Source organism: Prionailurus bengalensis, chromosome B3 (assembly GCF_016509475.1).
Source record: "Prionailurus bengalensis isolate Pbe53 chromosome B3, Fcat_Pben_1.1_paternal_pri, whole genome shotgun sequence".
NCBI classification, from domain to species: Eukaryota; Metazoa; Chordata; class Mammalia; order Carnivora; family Felidae; genus Prionailurus; species Prionailurus bengalensis.
In genome coordinates, this window is record NC_057355.1 from 104,190,287 (window position 1) to 104,210,366 (window position 20,080).

The following is a 20,080-nucleotide window of genomic DNA, read 5'->3' on the forward strand; positions in this document are numbered from 1 at the left end:
TGATTAGATGATCTGTCCATTGCTGTGAGCGGGGTGTTGAAGTCTCCTACTATTATGGTATTAATATCAATGAGTTTCTTTATGTTTGTGATTGATTTATATATTTGGGTGCTCTCACACTTGGCACATAAATATTTACAATTGTTAGGTCTTCTTGGTGGATAGACCCCTTGATTATGATAAAATGCCCTTCTGCATCTCTTGATACAGTCTTTGTTTTAAAGTCTAGATTTTCTGATATAAGTTTGGCTACTCTGGCTTTCTTTTGTTGACCATTAGCATGATAGATGGTTCTCCATCCACTTATTTTCAATCTGAAAATGTCTTTAGGTCTAAAGTGGGTCTCTTGTAAACAGCATATAGATGGATCTTATTTTCTTACCCATTCTGTTACCCTGTCTTTTGATTGGAGCATTGAGTCCATTGACTTTTAGAGTGAATACTGAAAGATATGAATTTATTGCCATTATGATGCTTGTAGAGTTGGAGTTTCTGGTGGTGTTCTCTGGTCCTTTCTAATCTTCTGTTGCTTTTGGGTGTGTGTGTGTGTGTGTGTGTGTGTGTGTGTGTGTATTTTTTTTTTTTTCATCTTTTCTCCCTTCAGAGAGTCCTCCTTAAAATTTCTTACAGGGCTGGTTTAGTGGTCACAAACTCCTTTAATTTTTGTTTGTCGATTTTTTACCACTTTCAAATCAACACATCACTGCAATAGCACCTGTAATTTCATCACTATTCTTTAGCGACATGTTGGGACATGGATAGTTCTTCACTATTGTACAGTCACATTCCACTCACATTGTTCACTTTCCCCCTCACCTCTGCAAATTCAAGATGAGCGAAAGATTCATGAGAATCTTAACATGAGATCCATCGTCTTGACAAAATAAGTGCCCAATACAGTACCTTTACCATAGACACAGGGTTATCCAGCAGATCTCTGGAATGCGTTCATCTTGTGGAACTGAAACTTTGTACCTATTAAACAGTGATTCCCATTTCCCTCCATCCCCAGTCCCTGGCAGCCATCATTCTGCTCGGTTTCTATTGATCGTGTAGATACTGCACATAATCAGAACCGGGCAATATTTGTAATATCCTCCAGGTTTATGCATGTTGGTGCATGTGGCAGGATTTCCTCTTTTGTAAAACTGAATAATATCCCATTGGATGTTTATACCACATTTTCTTTATCCATTCACCCTTTGCAGACCTTTCGGTTGTATCTAGATCTTGGCTACAGTAAGTAATGCTACAGTGAACATGGGGAGCAGATACCTCTTTGAGATCCTGATTTCAGGTTCTTTTGGTTTTTCTTTTGTTTTGTTTTTGTTTAATAAATACCCAGAAACAGGATTGCTGAATCACATGGTAGTTTTGTTTTTAATTTTTTGAGGAACCTCCATACAGTTGTAAACATCTAAGTGCTTTTTGCATACTTCCTATTCCACCACATGGAATATTTCAAAGCCTCAATATTTAACGAGAGTAATTTATTACCACTTCATCAGAAGCACACTTAAGTGAAATTGACGTTATTTTTAACTGCACATGCACGGCGATGAAGAATGCAGTGGCTGTTAGTACACTTTGGTGCCGCTGCCTTGATTCCTGCTAAAGCACTTGATTGCCTGAGCACCATCAGAATAAATGTTAGCACAGTGGAAAAGGCAAATGGCACGTTTGTATTATTATGAAAGTGATTTTTGGCTTCATGGACATGGTCCTTAGAAAAGGTCTCAGGGCTCTTAAATATGGAGAACAAACAGAGGGTTACTGGAGGGGTTGTGGGAGCGGGGATGGGCTAAATGGGTAAGGGGCACTAAGGAATCTACTTCTGAAATCATTGTTGTGCTTATATGCTAACTAACTTGGATGTAAATTTAAGAAAGAAAAGAAAGAAAGAAAGAAAAAAAGTCTCAGGGACCCACAGAGGTTCATAGACTACACTGAGAAATACCAAATCATACTATACTAACCTCTTAAATTGCATAGCTGAAGAAATTTGGGTCTTTGAGAGGAAAGGTAACTAGCTACTAGGGGCAGAAAAGGCATTACTGGCAGAAGTAAGATTTACGTCTCTGGAGTTCTACATTCTCTACATAGTACCTCTTTAAATAAAGCGTGGTAATTCAACAAGAATTTATAGATTTACTAAGAAAACATAACACATTTGTCATCTTAACTAAAATAATCTGATTCTACTTGCAAAATAACTAGACCTGTGGGAGGATTACTATCAGGTCATTTCTCTGCAGAGTAAAACTAAGGCATTCTCAGAAGGCCCTGAACAATCAAGCTTGTTTTAATTTTTCTTCCTTTTACAAGTTCTTATGTCCCAAACCCACCACAGACAAAGGTTACTGAGCAAAAAGCACTGTAGCATTCCTATATCTCAAGCCTGGACCTTGGTGTTGAGGGCTGTTCATTGTAGCCATTATCTATAAAATGATTTCTAAGTTAATTGAGAATTTAAAAGCAGAACATCAGACTGAAGGTCTGAACATCAGAAACATCAGAACATCAGAAAGAAGGTCCTTGTGCTGCCTTTCCCACTGTGGAACAGACAGTAGGCTCAGAACTTGGAAATATTATTGCCTAAGGAAGAAAATATCAATTATATCTCAATTTAAGAGATGGGTTAAGGGTAAGAAAGTCTGAGTTAATATAGCAATAGTTTCTTAGTAATTTTCTAGAATAGGAGTAAATGAAAGAGGGAATAGTGTAGCTATTGAGAAAGCAAAATATTTTTTTTTTAAATGTTTATCAAAGAAATCAAAGGAAGTGATGAAATGTCTTACAGGGTCCCTAAAGGGAAGTATGATGCCAAATGCATATTGACCATCAGGGTAAGGAAATCAGCCAGGCCTCAAGATTTCTGTTTCATAATTTGGACCCTGGGTGCTGCCATACCTTATGTTTTTGGTTTTTGTTTGGTTGGTGTTTAATTTAGTTGGTTTATAGTACTTTTATTTGTTTTTAATGCGTATTTATTTTTGAGAGAGAGAGAGAACATGACAGGGGCATGAGAGAGAGGGAGACACAGAATCCAAAGCAGGCTCCAGGCTCTGAGCTGCCAGCACAGAGCCCGATGCCGGTCTCAAACCCACGAACTGCAAGATCATGACCTGTGTTGAAGTTGGATGCTTAACCAACTGAGCCACCTACACACCCCTATAGTACTTTTTGATGGCAATATTTAAGTAGCATATATCTAGTTGAGAAAAGTTAAAGAATATTTGCTATTTAAATAGTTATTTTTTGGGGTGCCTGGGTGCCTCCATCGGTTGAATGTCCGACTTTTGATTTTGGCTCAGGTACTGATCTCATGGTCATGCGATTGAGCCCTGTGTTGAGTCCTGCTTCAGGCCCTGTGCCGAGTACGGAGCCTGCTTGAGATTCTGTCTTTCCCTCTGCCCCTCTCCTGCTTTCACATGCCCATGCTTGCTCTCTCTCTTAAAAAAAAAAAAAGAGTTATTTCTTAAAGCATTGTGTGTCTCTCTCACAGAGATCAAGCTGACTGTCAGAATCTTCCATTCATCAGTTTCATTTCTTGAGCACCTGCTATGTATCAGATACTCCTGTAGTTACTGAAGACAGCCAGGGCTCCCCTCTCATGGAGGCTGCATCCTAGAGGAGGCAAACGGACCACAAATAAGCATTCCAGGGGGGAGGAATGGGGGGTGCCAAAGCCCCAAGCAGGAGCAGAGTGAAGGAGGAGGACAGTGAAATGAGATGAGCTTGGAGAGGTGGGGCCTTTAAGGCCAAGTAAAAAAATTGAGTTTTAAGCAAGAGAGGGGTATAGTCTAATTGATATTTCTTAAAGATATCTTCACGTACTCTCTCGAAAGGAATGGAGGTGACATGTGAAAACAGAGACCAGTTTGGAGACTAAGGCAATGCAATCCTAGTAAAAACTGACAGTAACTGGAACTAAGGTGGGAGAAATGAAAGGACGGAAGCTGTGTTTGGAGGCAGTGTTGACAAGTGGCTGTGAAGGAAGGTGAACAATCAAGGATAATATTTTGATACTGAGTTTCAGCTTGAGCAAATTGGATACCAGTTGTTGGTGGGGCATCTAGGGATTGAAGAAGAATCCAGGCTCTGTTTAGAACATGTTACATTTTGAGATGCTTATTAGATTCCGAAGTGGAGATTGGGCATGATAGTCTGAAGCTCTGGTAAAGATCAGGACTTTTTGGCTAATAGTAGGATTTAACGAGATTACCTAGGGAGAGAAGAGAAAGAGAAGGGAGGGGGATGATTTACCAACTAGCCTGTAGGGTTTCCTTATTCTTTCTTTTTTTATTTACTTATTTTGAGAGAAAGGGCACTCGAGGGAGCCGGGGAAGGGCAGAGGGAGAGAGAGAATCCCAAGCAGGCTCCACACTCCGTGCAGAGCCCAACACGGGGGCTCAGTCTGACGAACCACGACAGCATGACCTGAACTGAAACCAAGCATCGACCGCTTAACCAACTGAGCTATCAAAGCACCCCGGGCTGCATTATTCTAATACCAGGTACAGATGTGCCAGGATGTGCTGGCTGAGCTCTGCAGTAGTGCAATCAGTACTGCCCTGGGGTAGAAACTCCACAGGTGGGTTGAGAGAAGTTGAGTGAGGGAGGAGTCAGGACATGGGAGGGTGGTAACTAGTGACAGGTTTTTCAAGAAGTATTGCCTCTAACTGAACTGGAGAGATGGGGCCATAGGTTAAAGCCTGCTTGCAGGGGAACGGATGTGTTTTGTTTTTTAATTTTTGTTAATGTTTATTTATTTATTTTAATGTTTATTTATTTTTGAGACAGAGACAGAGCGTGAATGGGGGAGGGGCAGAGAGAGAGGGAGACACAGAACCGGAAGCAGGCTTCAGGCTCTGAGCCATCAGCCCAGAGCCCGACGCGGGGCTCGAACTCACAGACCTCGAGATCGTGACCTGAGCTGAAGTCGGATGCCCAACCGACTGAGCCACCTAGGCGCCCCAATGTGTATTTATTTTTAAGAGAGAGAATGCAAGTGAGGGAGGGACAGAGAGAGAGACAGAGACACAGAATCCGAAGCAGGCTCCAGGCTCCGACCTGTCAGCACAGAGCCCGATGCAGGACTGGAACCCACAAACTGTGAGATCTTGACCTGAGCTGAAGTCGGACGCTTAACCAACTGAGCCATCCAGGTGCCCTGGAAGGAATGTGTTTTTAAAAATTTTTTTTTTTCAACGTTTATTTATTTTTTTGGGACAGAGAGAGACAGAGCATGAACGGGGGAGGGGCAGAGAGAGAGGGAGACACAGAATCGGAAACAGGCTCCAGGCTCTGAGCCATCAGCCCAGAGCCTGACGCGGGGCTCGAACTCACAGACCACGAGATCGTGACCTGGCTGAAGTCGGACGCTTAACCGACTGCGCCACCCAGGCGCCCCAGGAATGTGTTTTTAAAGATGAGAGAGACTAATCTAAACAGTGCTACTCAAAGTGTGCTCAGCTGAGCATCCAAGCGTCTGTTAATGGTACAGAATGAGCGGAGTAGGACATGGAGAGGACTTTGGAAACCATTACAGCACCTTTTATAGTACCTGAAACACCCAAGCAGATGATCATTTTTCCAATACTCATTTTTATTGTACTTTTAAAAAGTATCAGTGACAAGTTGCTGTTTAGAAAAAAAAAATTGGTCCTTTTACCCCCCCAGAGTCACAGAGTTGGAGAAGCTTCACAATGTGTTTGGTAGCTGATGGCAAGATCTAGTATAAAGAGAGAAATTGAAGATTCAGGAGAGAGAGGGGACAATATCAGGAGCAAAATCCTTGGGAAGAATATGGAGACGCCCACATCAGTAGAGAGATTGGTCTTGGATAGAAGCAGCAACATTCCATCCTTGTCATAGGAGGGACATCAGAAAATAAGGTTACAGATACAGGGATATGGGTAGCGTTGGTCCGGGAAAGGTGAGGGAGGCCCTTCCAAGTTCTTCAATGCCATCTTACCTGTACTGACTTCGACTGACAACCAGGCAAACCCAAACCTTTCTAAAATATATAAAATTTAAAATGCTGAATGATGCCATGTCTGTGGTATCAGTAAAATTCTCCCTGTGGTTACTCTGAGTATCAGCACTGTATGATTATCAGGTGAAATTCAGGAACATCTTGGCTTGTCTACATGACTCCCCTTAAGATAACGTAGAGTTGATCCAGTATTCAAAAGGATGGGTTCCAAGTTTTGCGCACGGGGTGAGTTTTCAGTAGGAAAGTGGCTTAGAGTTTTGTTTTGTTTTTTTTTTCCTGGCAAAAGCAACATGTATCCGAAAGTATAAAATTTTACTGGCACCCTATAGGTTAGATTTAAATGGGAGTGAATTGATAAACAAATCAAACATGACCAGTCAGATAAGTATCATGACTTGAAATAATTGATTGTAACGGTATGTTCCAGTTGAAATGTCATGTTTTACAGTCCATTTCAGTTAATTCATCAAGACATTAATATATTGGGATGAAATCACAGTGGCCTTTACGGAAGAGAGTAATCTTTGTGTGTGACAAGCCTGTGACATTCTACTAGAGCATGGCTTTAGCTTTGAGCTTACAACAGAGCTTGAAGAGCCGTTGCCCTCTTCATGGAGGTAACAGAAACGATGTCAGAGACGGTGTCTTTGTGAGAGCTCCAGGCAATTGTAGAACTCACCCCATTTCACTCCCCAGCTTCATTGGACAAGGTTATTCATTGGACAGTACAAGTTTATTCCTGAGTTTAGAGTAGCCTTTATTTTCTTGTTTATACTTTTCTGTATTTGTAGAATATTTTGCAATAAGTATTTGTTACTTTTCTAATTAAAAAAAATTTTTTAAGTGAAATAGATCAAAGGTAAATACTGTATGATATCAATTATATGTGGAATCTTAAAAAAAAAAAAATCAAAACCATGGAGGCAGAGACTAGAATGGTAGTTACCAGGGGCTGAGGGGGTGGGGGAAAGAGGGAGAAGTTGGTCACATAGTACAAACTTCCAGCTGTAAGATGAATAGGTTCTGGGGATCGAATGTACAGCATGGTGATTATAGTTAATAATACTGTATTGTATCCTTGAAAGTCACTAAGAGAATAGCTTTTATAAAAAGAAAAAAAAAAGGCTCAAAGAAAGAGAGCAGTCTGAATCAGAGCTTCTGAGTTATACACCCAGCTTTTAAATGAATCTAGCAGAGGGAAGACTCTCAACTTTAGAAAGATGAATTCTATGGTAAGGTTTTATAATATCTCTTAATTTAGGTTTTATGTTGCATTTTAAACAAGTTATATATTTTCTAAACCTGAAATGCATATATTCAGGCAATATGCATCTATTCAGGTTGATGAGTTTTAGTGAAACCAGAGGTTTCGTTTATGCCAGGCACATTTCATTAGGACAAGAAATTAAGTGTTGTAAAAAAAAAAAAAAAAAAAAGAGAGAAAATAGATGAATGCTGTCTGTTGGCTTCATAGAGATAGTCTGTGCATAAAAATGTGTGAGATTTACAAAAGAAATACAATAATAATTTTCCAGGAAGCCAACAGAGCTAAATGATGCAAGATAATTTTTTTTTTACTTTTATTCATTTGGATGAAAAATACATCTTATGTGTTAGATAGAATTTTGAGATCACGATAAAAATACCTGGGAAATTGACTTTTAGCGGGGGCTTATATGTACACATCTGGGAGTTCCATGTGTCCCTCCCCTTGTCAGCTTCTGAATCAAAGTCACTAGTGTTAGAACATTAATATCATATTTTAGTGAGAAATGATTTATTTACATATAAATGATTTTAATTTAAAAAGTCTCTTTGGCATATATATAACATTTATCACTTTTTACTAGTTAAGAGATGCATAGAACAGCATTACATGAACATTTTAGTATTTTGTCTTGAGGGTTTTTGAAAATTTTTTTTAAAGTTTATTTTTGAGAGAGAGAGAACACGAGTGGGGGAGAGGCAGAGAGAAAGGGAGACACAGAATCTGAAGCAGGCTCCAGGCTCCGAGCTGTCAGCACAGAGCCCAGTGTGGGGCTTGAACTCATGAACGGTGAGATCATGACCTGAGCCAAAGTCAGACACTTAACCAACTGAGCCACCCAGGCACCCCTTGAGAATTTTTTTATTTGTAAACAAGTACTTAACTCTTCCCAGTTTCCAGGACAGAGCAGTGCCTCCCTTATTTGGATTTATTGAATATGAAAACCTTTTCTAGAACTGTAAGATCTTCCTAATGAAATCTATTCTTTCTGAAGCATTTAAATTTACCAAGGAAAATAAGTCAGCATAATATTATTGACAACTCTTTTAGACTTTCCCAAGAGAGATTTTTTTTTTTAATCCAAAATTGAAATGTTAAGACCAGCTTTTTAAATATTTCACTTGACTACATCCCAAACTTTGGGCTGACTTGTATAGCCCTTTACATCATTCTCATTTACACTGAGTATGGCAACAGGCATTTAGTCTATGTCTGGGTTAGGGCTATTCTTGCCCCACGCCATGAGTCACTGGATTTACTTAGGGAAAACAATCCCTGTGGCTGGGCAACAGTTCCTTTGTTTCTTGGCTTTCTTTAAAATCTTGGTTTTTTCTAGCTAGAAATAGAGGGGCAGAGGGGGTGAGGGAGAGAATAATTCTCTATGAGAATAATATTTTTACCTGGTCCAAGAAATACAATCTGTTGGGGGGCAAGACTTCATGTTTTTCTCCCAGATAAGAAATTTAGCTTTTCTCTTAATATTTAAAATCTGATGATCGGTTACTATAATATCTCACTTAAACAAGAAAAGGAACAGAACTACTTTTTTTTTTTTCATTAAATTCTTACCCTCAGAGCAGAGATAATAAACGTTAAAAGGATCCTGAACGCTCATTCCATGTGAACAAAATACGGTGACATACTTTTCAAAATGAGTCATGAGTGCATTTGATTTATTTAGGTGGGCAGATCAACAGAAAGCCCTATCGACTTCGTTGTTACAGACACAATTTCGGGCAGTCAGAACAACGATGAGGCCCAGATTACACAAAGCACCATATCCAGGTTTGCCTGCAGGATCGTCTGCGACAGGAGCGAACCTTACACAGCACGGATATTCGCAGCCGGATTCGACTCTTCCAAAAACATATTTCTTGGAGTAAGTACTGTGACTAAGCCCATTGTTTCAAGAATAACACCCATTATTATCAGCTGTAACAGTTAATTGTGGCCAAAAATCTGCTTGACACGACGCCTCTAGTTACATTTGGAGATTTTAGTTTTCAGATGGTGGAGTTTTGTGAGGCTGTTATTAAAAATCTGAAAGTAATGAAGTTCCGTGATACTTGTCCCACTTGCTGTATTATAATATGTACAGTAATTACTTTTTAAAAAATGTATATTAACATTGTTCTTAATGTATTCTTAGTAGATTTAAGGGAGGTGATTTCAGAGGGAAAAATAATGGTCAGATCTACATAAATAGGGTTCAAAGGAAAAAGTGACGTTCATTCATTCAAAAAATTTTCATTGGGTATTGGCTGTGCTCCCGGTCACGTGTCACAGATGTGATATTGCAGAGAACAAAACAGATTAAGGCTTCATAAGGCCTCTCTGGCTTCATAAGGCTTCCATGTAAATCAAACCCAGAAGTTTTGGTGAATGTTCAGTTTTAATATAGTCTTGGGGTTTTTTTTAATCAGGATGTTTTTGCGAGGACAAAAACCATTCGGAATGGCCTAAACAATAATAAAAATGTATTATTTCATGTAACAAGGAGTGCCAGGGAAGACAGTTCCAGGGTTGATTGCTTCAGTGGTTCTGTGACATCCAGGGAACCAGGTTGGTTCTGTCTTGCCCCTCCCTCCCTGCGCAAATCAGGCTTCCTCAGGCAGCCTTAAGGCTGAGGGATGGCTCCTGCACTCCATGCGTCCCTCCACATAACAACTTGTAGCTGAAGAAGAGGCGGGCACAGGCAGTTTCTATCCTTATCCCTTTTTATTGTTTTGTTGTTTACTTTTTGTAGTTGAATAAATTTGACATGTACCATTGTGTAAATGTAAGGGGTGCAGTCCTGTTACTTTGATACATTTGTATGTTGTAAAATACGTGCTGATGTAGCAATATTTACCACATTCACAACTATAGTACAATAATATGGTCTATATTCATATTATGGTGCCTTAAATCTCAATGGCTAATTTGCCACTCATTACAAGTTGTACCCTTAAACACCATCAATCTTACCACTCTCTCCAGGTCCCTCTGCCCCCATCCATCCCTGGTAACCACTTTGCTCTGTTTTGCATAGGCTTAACTTTTTTAGATTCCACCTATAAATGATATCCTATAGTACTTATTTTCTCTGACTTGCTTAGCATAATGCGCTCAGGGTCCATCTGTGTTGTTGGCAAATGGAAGGATATCCTCCTTTCTCATGGGTAAATAATATTTTACTGTGTATATGTACAGTGTCTTTTTTTATCCATTCATTCATTGATGGGCGTTGGGGTGGTTTCCAATAATGGCTGTTGGGAATAATGAGATAAACATGGGAGTGCATATATCTCATTGAAATCCTGTTTTCATTTCCTGTGGGTATGTGCCTACAAGTGGAAATGCTGGATCATATGGTAGTTCTATTTTTAATTTTTTGACTATTTGGGGTCTTCTGTGGTTGCACACAGAGTTTAGGATTATTGCTTCTATTTCTGTGAAGAATTCCTTTAATATTTTGATGGGGATTGCATTGACTCTGTAGATGGATTTGGGTGGTATGGCCATTTTAACATTATTCTTCTGATTCATAAACATGGGGTGCCTTTCCATTTGTGTCTTCAATTTCTTTCGGCAAACCTCAGTACAGCGTTTTGTACTTTTCATCGTATATAGATCCTTCACTTCCCTGATTAAATTTGTTCCTAAGTATTTTGTTTTTGATGCTGTTGTGAATGGGATCGTTTTCTTTTTGCCTTTTTCAGATGCTTCGTTATTTGTGTAAAGGAGTGCAACTTACTTCTGTATGTTGGTGTCCCGACACTTTACTGAAATCATTAATTCCAACAGCTTTTTGACAGATTCCTTGTGATTGTCAATAAATAAGATCATATCATCAGCAAATAGTGACAGTTTTACTTTCTTTCCAGTTTGTATGCCATTTATTTCTTTATCTTGCCTGATTGCGCTGGCCAGGACGTCTGGTACTGTATTGAACAGAAATGGTAAGAGTGGGCATCCTTGTCTTGTTTCCAACCTTAGAGGATACACTTTCAGTTTTGCCCCCTTGAGTATGATGTTTAGCTGTAGGTTTGTCATATACGGCCTGTTGAGGTATGTTCCTTCTGTAGCCAACCTGTTAAGGATTTTTATTCTGAAGGGATGTTGTATTTTGTTAAATAGTTTTTCTGTGTCTATTGAATTGATCGTGTGATTTTTACCTTTCATTTTATTGGTGTGATGTGTTACGTTTATTAATTTGCATCTGTTGAACCTCGCATCTCGGGTAAATTCCACTTGGTCACGGTGTCTAATCCTTTTAATGTGTTCTGGAATTTGATTTGTTCATATTTTGTTGAGAATTTTTGCATCTACATTTATCAGGGACATTGGTCTATAATTTTCTTGTGGTATCCTTATCTGGTTTTGTTATCAATGTAAAGCTGGCTTCATAGAATGAGTTTGGAAATGTTCCTTCATTCTCAATATTTTGGAAGAGTTTGAGGAGGATTGGTAGTAATTCTTCTTTAAATGTTTGGTAGCATTCCCTAGTTGAAGCCATCTGGTGGTGGAATTTTCTTGGGATTTTTTTTTTTTTTTTTTTTTTTTTAACACTCATTCAATCTCTTTACCCATTTTCTGAGTCTTCCTGATTCAGTCTTGCTAGGATGTGTGTTTCTGGCAATGTATCCATTTCTTCTATGTTCTAGCAGTCTTTCATGATTCTCTGTATGTCTGTAATATCAGGTATAATATCTTCTCTTTTATTTCTAATTTTGAGTCTTCTCTCAAAGTCTTCTAATTTTGAGTCTTTACTGAGTTGAGCTAAAGGTTTGTCAATTTTGTTTCTCTTTTCAAAGAACCAGCTCTTAGTTTTGTTGATCTCTTCTGTTGTTTTTCTGGTCTCTATTTGATTTATTTTGCTTGGATCCATATGTCCTTTCTTCTGCTAACTTTGAGCTTGCTGTTTTTGTGTTTTTCTAGTTCCTTGAAGTGTAAAGTTAGGTTGTTCAAGACCTTTCTAATTTCATATATACATATTTATTGCTGTAAACTTCTCAGAACTGCTTTTGCTGTATCCCACAATATTTGATATATTGTGTTTTCATTTTCAATTGTCTCGAGATAATTTTTCTCCTTTTGATTTCTTCTTTGACCCAGTGGTTGTTAAATCTCCACGTTATTTGTAGATCTTCTCAGTTTCCTCTCATTGTAACTTTCTACTTTCATACCATTGTAGTCAGGGAGGATAGTTGATATGATTCCAGTCTTCTTAAACTTGCTAAAATTTGTTTTGTGGCCTATCCTATCTCTCCTGGAGACCGTTCTAATGCACCTGAGAAAAATATATTCTGTGGGATAAGATGTTCTGTAAATGTCTGTCAAATCCTTGTTCTAAAGTGTGGTTTAATTCCAGTGTTTCCTTCTGCATTTTCTGTCTGAAAAATCTATCCATTGTTGATAGTGAGGTATTGAAGTCCCCTACAATTATTACATTGTATATTTCTCTTTTAGATTTGTTATTATTTGCTTAATATAATTTGGTACTTGGATGTTGGGGATGTGTGTGTGTATGTATATACACACACACACATTACATACATACATATAATCTCCATACATACATATAATTATTATATTTTCTTGATGTACTGATCCCTTTGTGATTATGTAATGACTTTGTCTCTTATTACCCTTTTTGGCTTTAAATCTATTTTGTCTGATATAAGTATGGCTATAGCTGCCTTCTTTTGTATTCTGTTTGCTTGGAATATCATCTTCCATCCTTTAATTTTGAGCCAAACCATAGGAGACTCTTAAAAACTGAGAATAAACTGAGGGTTGATGGGGGGTGGGAGGGAGCAGAAAGTGGGTGATGGGCATTGAGGAAGCCACCTGTTGGGATGAGCACTGGGTGTTGTATAGAAACCAATTTGACAATAAATTTCGTATTTTTTTTTTTTTAAAGCTGAGATGAATCTCCTGTAGGGCAGGAGGTTTTTGTTTTTTGTATTTTGTGGGTTTTTTTAGATCCAACTGCCACTATATGCCTTTTGGTGAGTCAGTACATTTACATTTAGTGTGATTGTTGATATGTTGATACATTTAGTGTGATTGTTTGGTACTTATTACTGCCATTTTCTCTTTTGCCTGCTGGTTATCTTGTCTCTTCATTGTTCTTTTTCCTTCTGTTTCTACCTACCTTTATACCTTGGTGGTTTTCCATGGTGCTTTTCGTTCAGTCTCCCACTCTTTTTTTAGTGTTTTGTGTCTCTCTTCTAAATTTTTGTTTTGTCGTTATCATGAGGTTTACATAAAACATCTCACAGATAAAACAGTCCTTTTTCTGCGGATGGCAATTTATCTTCAGTTGCCTGTGAAGATTCTGTCCTTTTACTTTTTTCCTTTTATATTTTTGATGTCACAGATGATCTCTTTTTATGCTGTGATTTGGTTACCAAGTTGTAGTAGCTGTATTTATTTTTATTATTTATTATAGGTATTTTTAATGTCCTTTGCCTTTAACCTTTATGCTATAATTGGGAGTTAATATACTACTATAAATAGTTACAGTTTTATAATTCTGACTAACACCTTAATCAGAGTTTTGTGTATTTCTGTCTTTTCATTCCAGCTTGAAAATCTCATTTGAACACTTCTTTTAAGGCAGGTCTAGTGGTGGCGAACGCCCTCTGCTTTTGTTTGTCTGGGAAAGATATGTCTGAAGCATAACTTTTCTGGGTGGAATATTCTTGGCTGGCAGTTTTTATCTGAGAAGTTTGATAGCCTGCTGGAGATTACTTTGTAGGTTACTGTCTTTTTTTTTTTTTTCTTCCTACCCACCCCACCCCCCAGCTGCCTTTAAAATTTTATCGTTGGGGGCACCTGGGTGGCTCAGTTGAGCATCCGACTTCAGCTCAGGTTATGATCTCACAGCTCTTGAGTTCGAGCCCCACGTCAGGCTCTGTGCTGACAGTGAGGAGCCTGGAGCCAGCTTCTGATTCTGTGTCTCCCTCTCTCTCTGACCCTAACCCATTCACATTCTGTCTCTGTCTCTCTCAAAAATAAATATTTTTAAAAATTTTAATTTTATCACTGACTTTTAATGGTTTTAATATAATGTGTCTTAGAGAAGATCTTGCGTTAATAAGGTGTTCTGTTAGCTTAATGTATATCCAGTTCTTTCCCCAACTTTTGGAAGTTCTCAGGAATTATTTCTTTAAATATGCTGCCTGTCCTTTTCTCCCTCTCTTCTTCTAGAAAATTCATTATTCATATATGGGCTTTTGTAATGGAGTTTGCTAGCTTTCGTAGTGTTTCTTCACTTCCTTTAAATCTTAGTTCTCTCTCCTCTTCCATCTGAAGCATTTCTGTATTCCAGCCTTCCAACTTGCTAATTCTCTCTTCCATCTGATCTGCTCTATTTCCAGTGCATTCTAATGCATTCTTCATGTCATTCATTGAGTTCTTCAAGCCCAAAATTTGTTTGGTTCTTTTTTTACAATTTTGGCATCTTTGGCAAAGTATTCCTTCTGTTTGTTAATTTTATTTCTGAGGTCATTGTATTGCCTGAGTTTTCTTGTAGCTCATTAAATTTATTCATAACAGCTGTTTTGAATTCTTTATCAGTTAGATTGTGGTATTCCATGTCTTTGGGTTCATTTGTTGGAAAATTGTCATTTTCTTTTTGTAGTACTGTATTACTATGATTTTTAATGGTATTTGATTAAAAGTGACTCTGTCCTCACATTGGAAGTAAGGAACACCCTATTTAGGCAAGGTTCTGTTTACTTTGGTTCTAACAGTTCAAGTTGGTACCTGGGAACCTTCTTTTCACTTCCCAGAAGGTGGTGCCATAGCACAAATTTTTGTTTTCTCTTGGGGGTAGGAGCTGACTTCCTCCTAAGATTGGGAGTGGCCGCCAAGGGAAAAGGAATGGGGGTGCCGCAGAGTTGGAGAAGGTGTGTACTTAGCTCTTGGGGCTTTGATGTGCCCACAGCCTGGAAGGGGGATCCTCAACTTGGGATGGGGATGAAACGAGTCCCAGAAGTCCATGAGCCAGAACCCTGGGGCAAAGAGCAGGAGACCCTTCCCTGAAATTCTTTTTGCCTATTTCCCTTCTCCCACTCACTGCAGCCTTTCCTTGGAGACAACATTCGGTCCTTCCAGCTACAGAACATGCATGGGGCAGACCCCCACTTACCTCCTTCACCCTCCACCTCCTTTTTCAGAAAGGTTACACTATCCTCCTGCCTGCCCACCAGCCACTGCCTTTGCTGCCTTCTGGCTCCCCAGCAGCTCCTCTCTGCTGCCTCCTCTGTGTTTCAATGCACCCACTTTCCGGGCATAGATGTATTGATCTCTTTCAGGTGACCTGGATGCTGTACAGCCATGCTCTTTTTTGGTTACAGATGTCTGATTAGTTGTACATCTGAGGGGCAAGGAAAATGGAATGACCCATGCCACTGGGAGACTGTTTTCCCTTTGCTTTTTAGAACAAAGGACCTTTACCAGGAAGGCTCTTAAAAACCCACTTATGTCTCATTGGCCAGAGCTCAGTCCCTGGCAAGAGGGTTATCCAACTCAGAATTTACTCCTGAGTCATGTTTGCAACAGCTATCTCTGTCACCAAGAAAGAGGAGAGAAGTCACTGTGGCACAAGCACCCAGGAGTGTTGGTCCTGCCATCACATCAGGTGGTCTTTACATTCCATCTTTGAGGATCCAAACAGTGATATTTATGAAGAGATACTAGCCACAACTTGTCAGACTAACAGTCTTAAAATTGTTGTATGTTTTTTCCTCTTTCTTCTGTATACTTCCCAGGTAATAATTGCATGTAAAGTGCTGGTAGATAAGAGGCGAAAGGATTGCACAAATAGAACTGAAGAACGTGTCTAGATTCCTGGACTCTCCCAGGCGTGAGGGCAGTGGGTAGAAAAGAATCTCTGAGGGAAGGGTCCGGGCCTCAGGTCCTTTTTTTTTTTTAAGCTCCCAAGATGAATATAATGTATATCCAGTGATAAATCATTCATACATTTTAGCACTTTCATGTTATCAGAATAATTGCATATTTTATCCTTCTGATTATTAGCTTTAAATAGAAAATGAAAATTCATCACTTTCCTTCCTTCTGCCCGTACTGGATATTTTTAAAAGATTCTGGAATCCCTTCATTTTGAACATAATCTTAGCATGCTTTTTCTGTTCTGTGGTATGCTCTCCAGGAAAAGGCAGCAAAATGGAAAAACCCCGATGGCCACATGGACGGGCTCACTACAAATGGCGTCCTGGTGATGCATCCACGAGGGGGCTTCACTGAGGAGTCCCAGCCTGGGGTCTGGCGTGAGATCTCTGTATGTGGGGACGTGTACACCTTGCGAGAAACCAGGTCGGCCCAGCAGAGGGGAAAGCTGGTGAGTGGTCTTCACTCTGGAAAATGCACCGAACTGCAAAAGCCCAGCCTAAGGAGTGTCGTTTTTCTCCCCTGAAATTCAGAACCTTTGTAGGGGTACCAGGGCTGTGTTCCATTGACCCAGGAAAACGAGAATTCCACGGGCCCCTGAAAGTGCTAGGGAAAAAGGCTTATTGCCTTCAGTGATTAAGCTTTTCCCATAGTAGAAGAAAATTACCTTTTTGTTCCTCGCCTACCTTAATAGCGTATCTTTCGTTATATGCTTCACCACAGAGTTCTGCTTAAATTCGATAAAGAAACATAAACTTATTTTCAGTGTAAAACTTTACTAATTTGGAAAAATCCTGAGCTGTCCAAGACTAGTGAAAATCATGAATTACAGAAGTATTTACTAGACTTCCTGGAACTAAAAGAGAATTAAGTTAGCTTTTTTCCTTTGAGTTCATAGTAAGAAATTAATACATAGTTCCCTATATAATTCACCAAAATCATAAAACTTTTTACTTGAAATAATGCATAGAGGGTATTGATCTGACATGTTAATATTTTCCTATAAATATCACTACTTATCCCAAATGACCTAAAGCAGTGGGTTTTTTTAACCCTTTCTTCTATGGAGAATAATTGTTAAACCCTTAAATGGGAAGCTTTGGGTTTCTGATCTTACCACGCCTGTGGGACACGGTGCCGGAAGTTTCTAAGTAAACTTTCTACTCCAGTGCCTTTAATTAATTGTTAGGTAGAAGCCAGAATACGAGAGAACAAATATTTGATTCAGAACACCTCCCTAGAAAAACATAAGAGTCATCTAGCATTTTTCAGCAAGATGACAACCAAGTATTACTAAAACGGAAAAAGAAGATGGCAGGGATGCTGTTTCACTAGCCTGGTTGGCTAGTCTCTGCTAGATGTTAGTTTGTAGGGAATCGTTACTTTTCTTTCTATTTTACATCATTACTGAGCTACAAGTACAGCTTCTGCATTTTACAGAAAAGCCCAGTATTAGAACATCCTGGCTGAGTAAATATGAGAAGCGTTTTCTAAGAGAGCCCAAAGCAAATACAGTAATCTCTGTTTAAACACTTTTCAAGAGACTAGGGCACAGAATGTGAAAGCAGGTCTTCCAGATAACTTTGTTTCTGATCACTGGATAACTTTATACAAAAACTGACCTAGTAGGTTGGCTGAACTGGTTATCAGTCATTATAATGGCCACAGTAGAAGTTAGTAAATGGTTGCTGGGGGCAGGCACTATGTTAACATTTCACAGACCGTAACTCATTACATCTGAGCAACTTTATTCAAAGAAGTGGGATCATGCCCATCTTATGGATGAGGAAAGTACGGCATAGGGAGGTTAATTATTGTGAAGGGTTACCAGAGTTAGAAGGTAGCAGCAGATGGGACTGAAACTCAGTCCTCCCTGACTGAGGGTCTAGACTCCAGGCCTCCACTAGGTATCAGCTTGTGGGGAGCATCACCTGGCTCTCACCCGAGGTGCTTGACACCAGAGCATTTGCTTCCCTAGGAAATACAGAGTGTATGTCAGAGTCCGCGTAGGGCACATCTGTCTTCAAGGGCACATTTATAGGATGGGTTTCTTGCCTACTCTGGTGATTGTGCAGTGACCCAGCTCAGGCTGTGTGTGCCAGAGAAGGTGGCAGTGCTACTGAAAAGAAACCACTCCAAAAATAGCTTGTATTCACGAGCTGTACTAAATCTAGACTATTTTCAAAGTTAGTCCCTACAGGAGACCCTTAGATCTGCCCAACATTGTGCTGTAATGTTTGATAATGTACGATTGGCTTGGCCTACAGTAAAGGTTTCTGAGTTTCCATCAGTCTAACTTTGCACTGTGGGGATCAAAGGACCCATCCTCCCCTGCAACCCCCTCTGATTAACCAGGGGAACAGTTTGAGGTGAAAACCCACTGATTCTTCCAGCTTATGTTTCAATTTATGACTCCTTCTGTGCATGTGGCTGTTGTATTGATGTAAAGTTTCTATCAAGAGATTCGATTTAGAGAACAGTCTCTGACGGTACTCTCCATTTTCAGTTGAACACAAAAATGTGGAGAATAAAGTAATCTGCGAAAAATCCAGAACATTATAAAAGTAGCAGGTGCCTCCTGCTTTCAGTGTGGAACTAGTGCTGGTAGAAGGTTCTGTGTTAATATCCTGCTTGGCATTTAATGTGCCAACGTGTTAACAACTTCCTTGGTTTCTCATCACACCAGCTTTGTCCTTGATCACCACAACCAATTAAATGTGGGGGGAAATGCCCTTTCAGGAGCTTAACCCCCCACCCCAAATAAATAGGTGAATAGGCTTTGAACTGTATCCTATTCCTTTACCTAGTTGATAACTTTCTATCAATAGTCTTATCAATAGTTTTAATATTGTTCTATTAAGTATGAGTGTACTAGATATATACTAGATCTCTACTAGATATATAGATCTATCAAATTATATTTAGAGTATTTAATTAAACTGTATTGGCTCTGTAAAATTTAGTAAATTCAGCAAAGTTCATTTGCTTACCTAATTTTAGGTGATCTGAAAATAACCCTAGTGTTCCGTGCAGGCTTTATGAAGTGCTTCATATTAAGTCTCTCTTAGGCATTACTCAGAGCAACCTCATGGGATCAGTGTTGTCATTCCCACTTACACATAACCAGGGATTTAAAAAGTTGATACTCAGCTTGTAAGTAGTGGGTGGGGATTTGAATTTTCTACCCTAAACTTAGCTAACTGATCAGTTTTAACTGTCTTACTTCTGAAAGGTAAGTGTCGATTCCTTGGGCTTTCTCCTTGCCTTTTTTTTTCTTTTTTTTCTTTTTGTGGAATTTGAGAAACAAATATCTGATGAACCTATGCCTCTGCCCAGGGGTGTCTTTACCATGCTCCCTCCTACACACTGTAGTCTGGAGAAAACTACGCTTTGTTCACAGTTAAGAGAGAGCCCACAAAAAATAACAGTTATTGTTTGAGCAGCCTCCTTCCATCACTGGTTCTGAAGTCCGGTCACAGATCCGGGTGCTCATTGCCACTGTGAGGAGTGCTGCAGTCTCAAATCAACGACTTGACCTCTCTGTGCCTGGCTTCATGTGCATTTAATTGGAATAGTGCCGGTCCATACCTTAGCGGATCACAGAGAGAGCAAAGTGCAGATTGGAACAGGACTGCACAGCAGTCCATGGTTGGGTAGCTGTTCTGACAAAGCAGGGGTAGGAGCTGGGAATTCAGCAGTGAACAGGATGCCCAGGGCTCTGCCCTCCAGTTGTCCCATCTGGAGAAGGTCACAGACAATGCAACCAGTCATTAGCATATTGTATGTAATGAACGCAGTCTTGTACTAGAAGGGACAGGAGGAACCTATTCTATCCTTGGAGGAGTCAAGAATGTGTGGAAAATAAAAGACCAGGGACTCAAAATTTATAAGATGTTGTTTACCAAAAACTGCTT

General features: G+C 39.5%; 1 protein-coding gene across 1 annotated transcript in view; it reads left to right on the forward strand.

The window, feature by feature from the left end:
• Window positions 1-20,080, forward strand: part of PELI2 (pellino E3 ubiquitin protein ligase family member 2) — a 199,497-nt gene that overhangs the window by 170,670 nt on the left and 8,747 nt on the right. Inside the window, exons 4-5 of the mRNA XM_043556233.1 lie at window positions 8,947-9,144; window positions 16,429-16,617. Of these exons, the coding sequence (XP_043412168.1) occupies window positions 8,947-9,144; window positions 16,429-16,617 (387 nt within the window). The remainder of the gene's footprint in view (window positions 1-8,946; window positions 9,145-16,428; window positions 16,618-20,080) is intronic.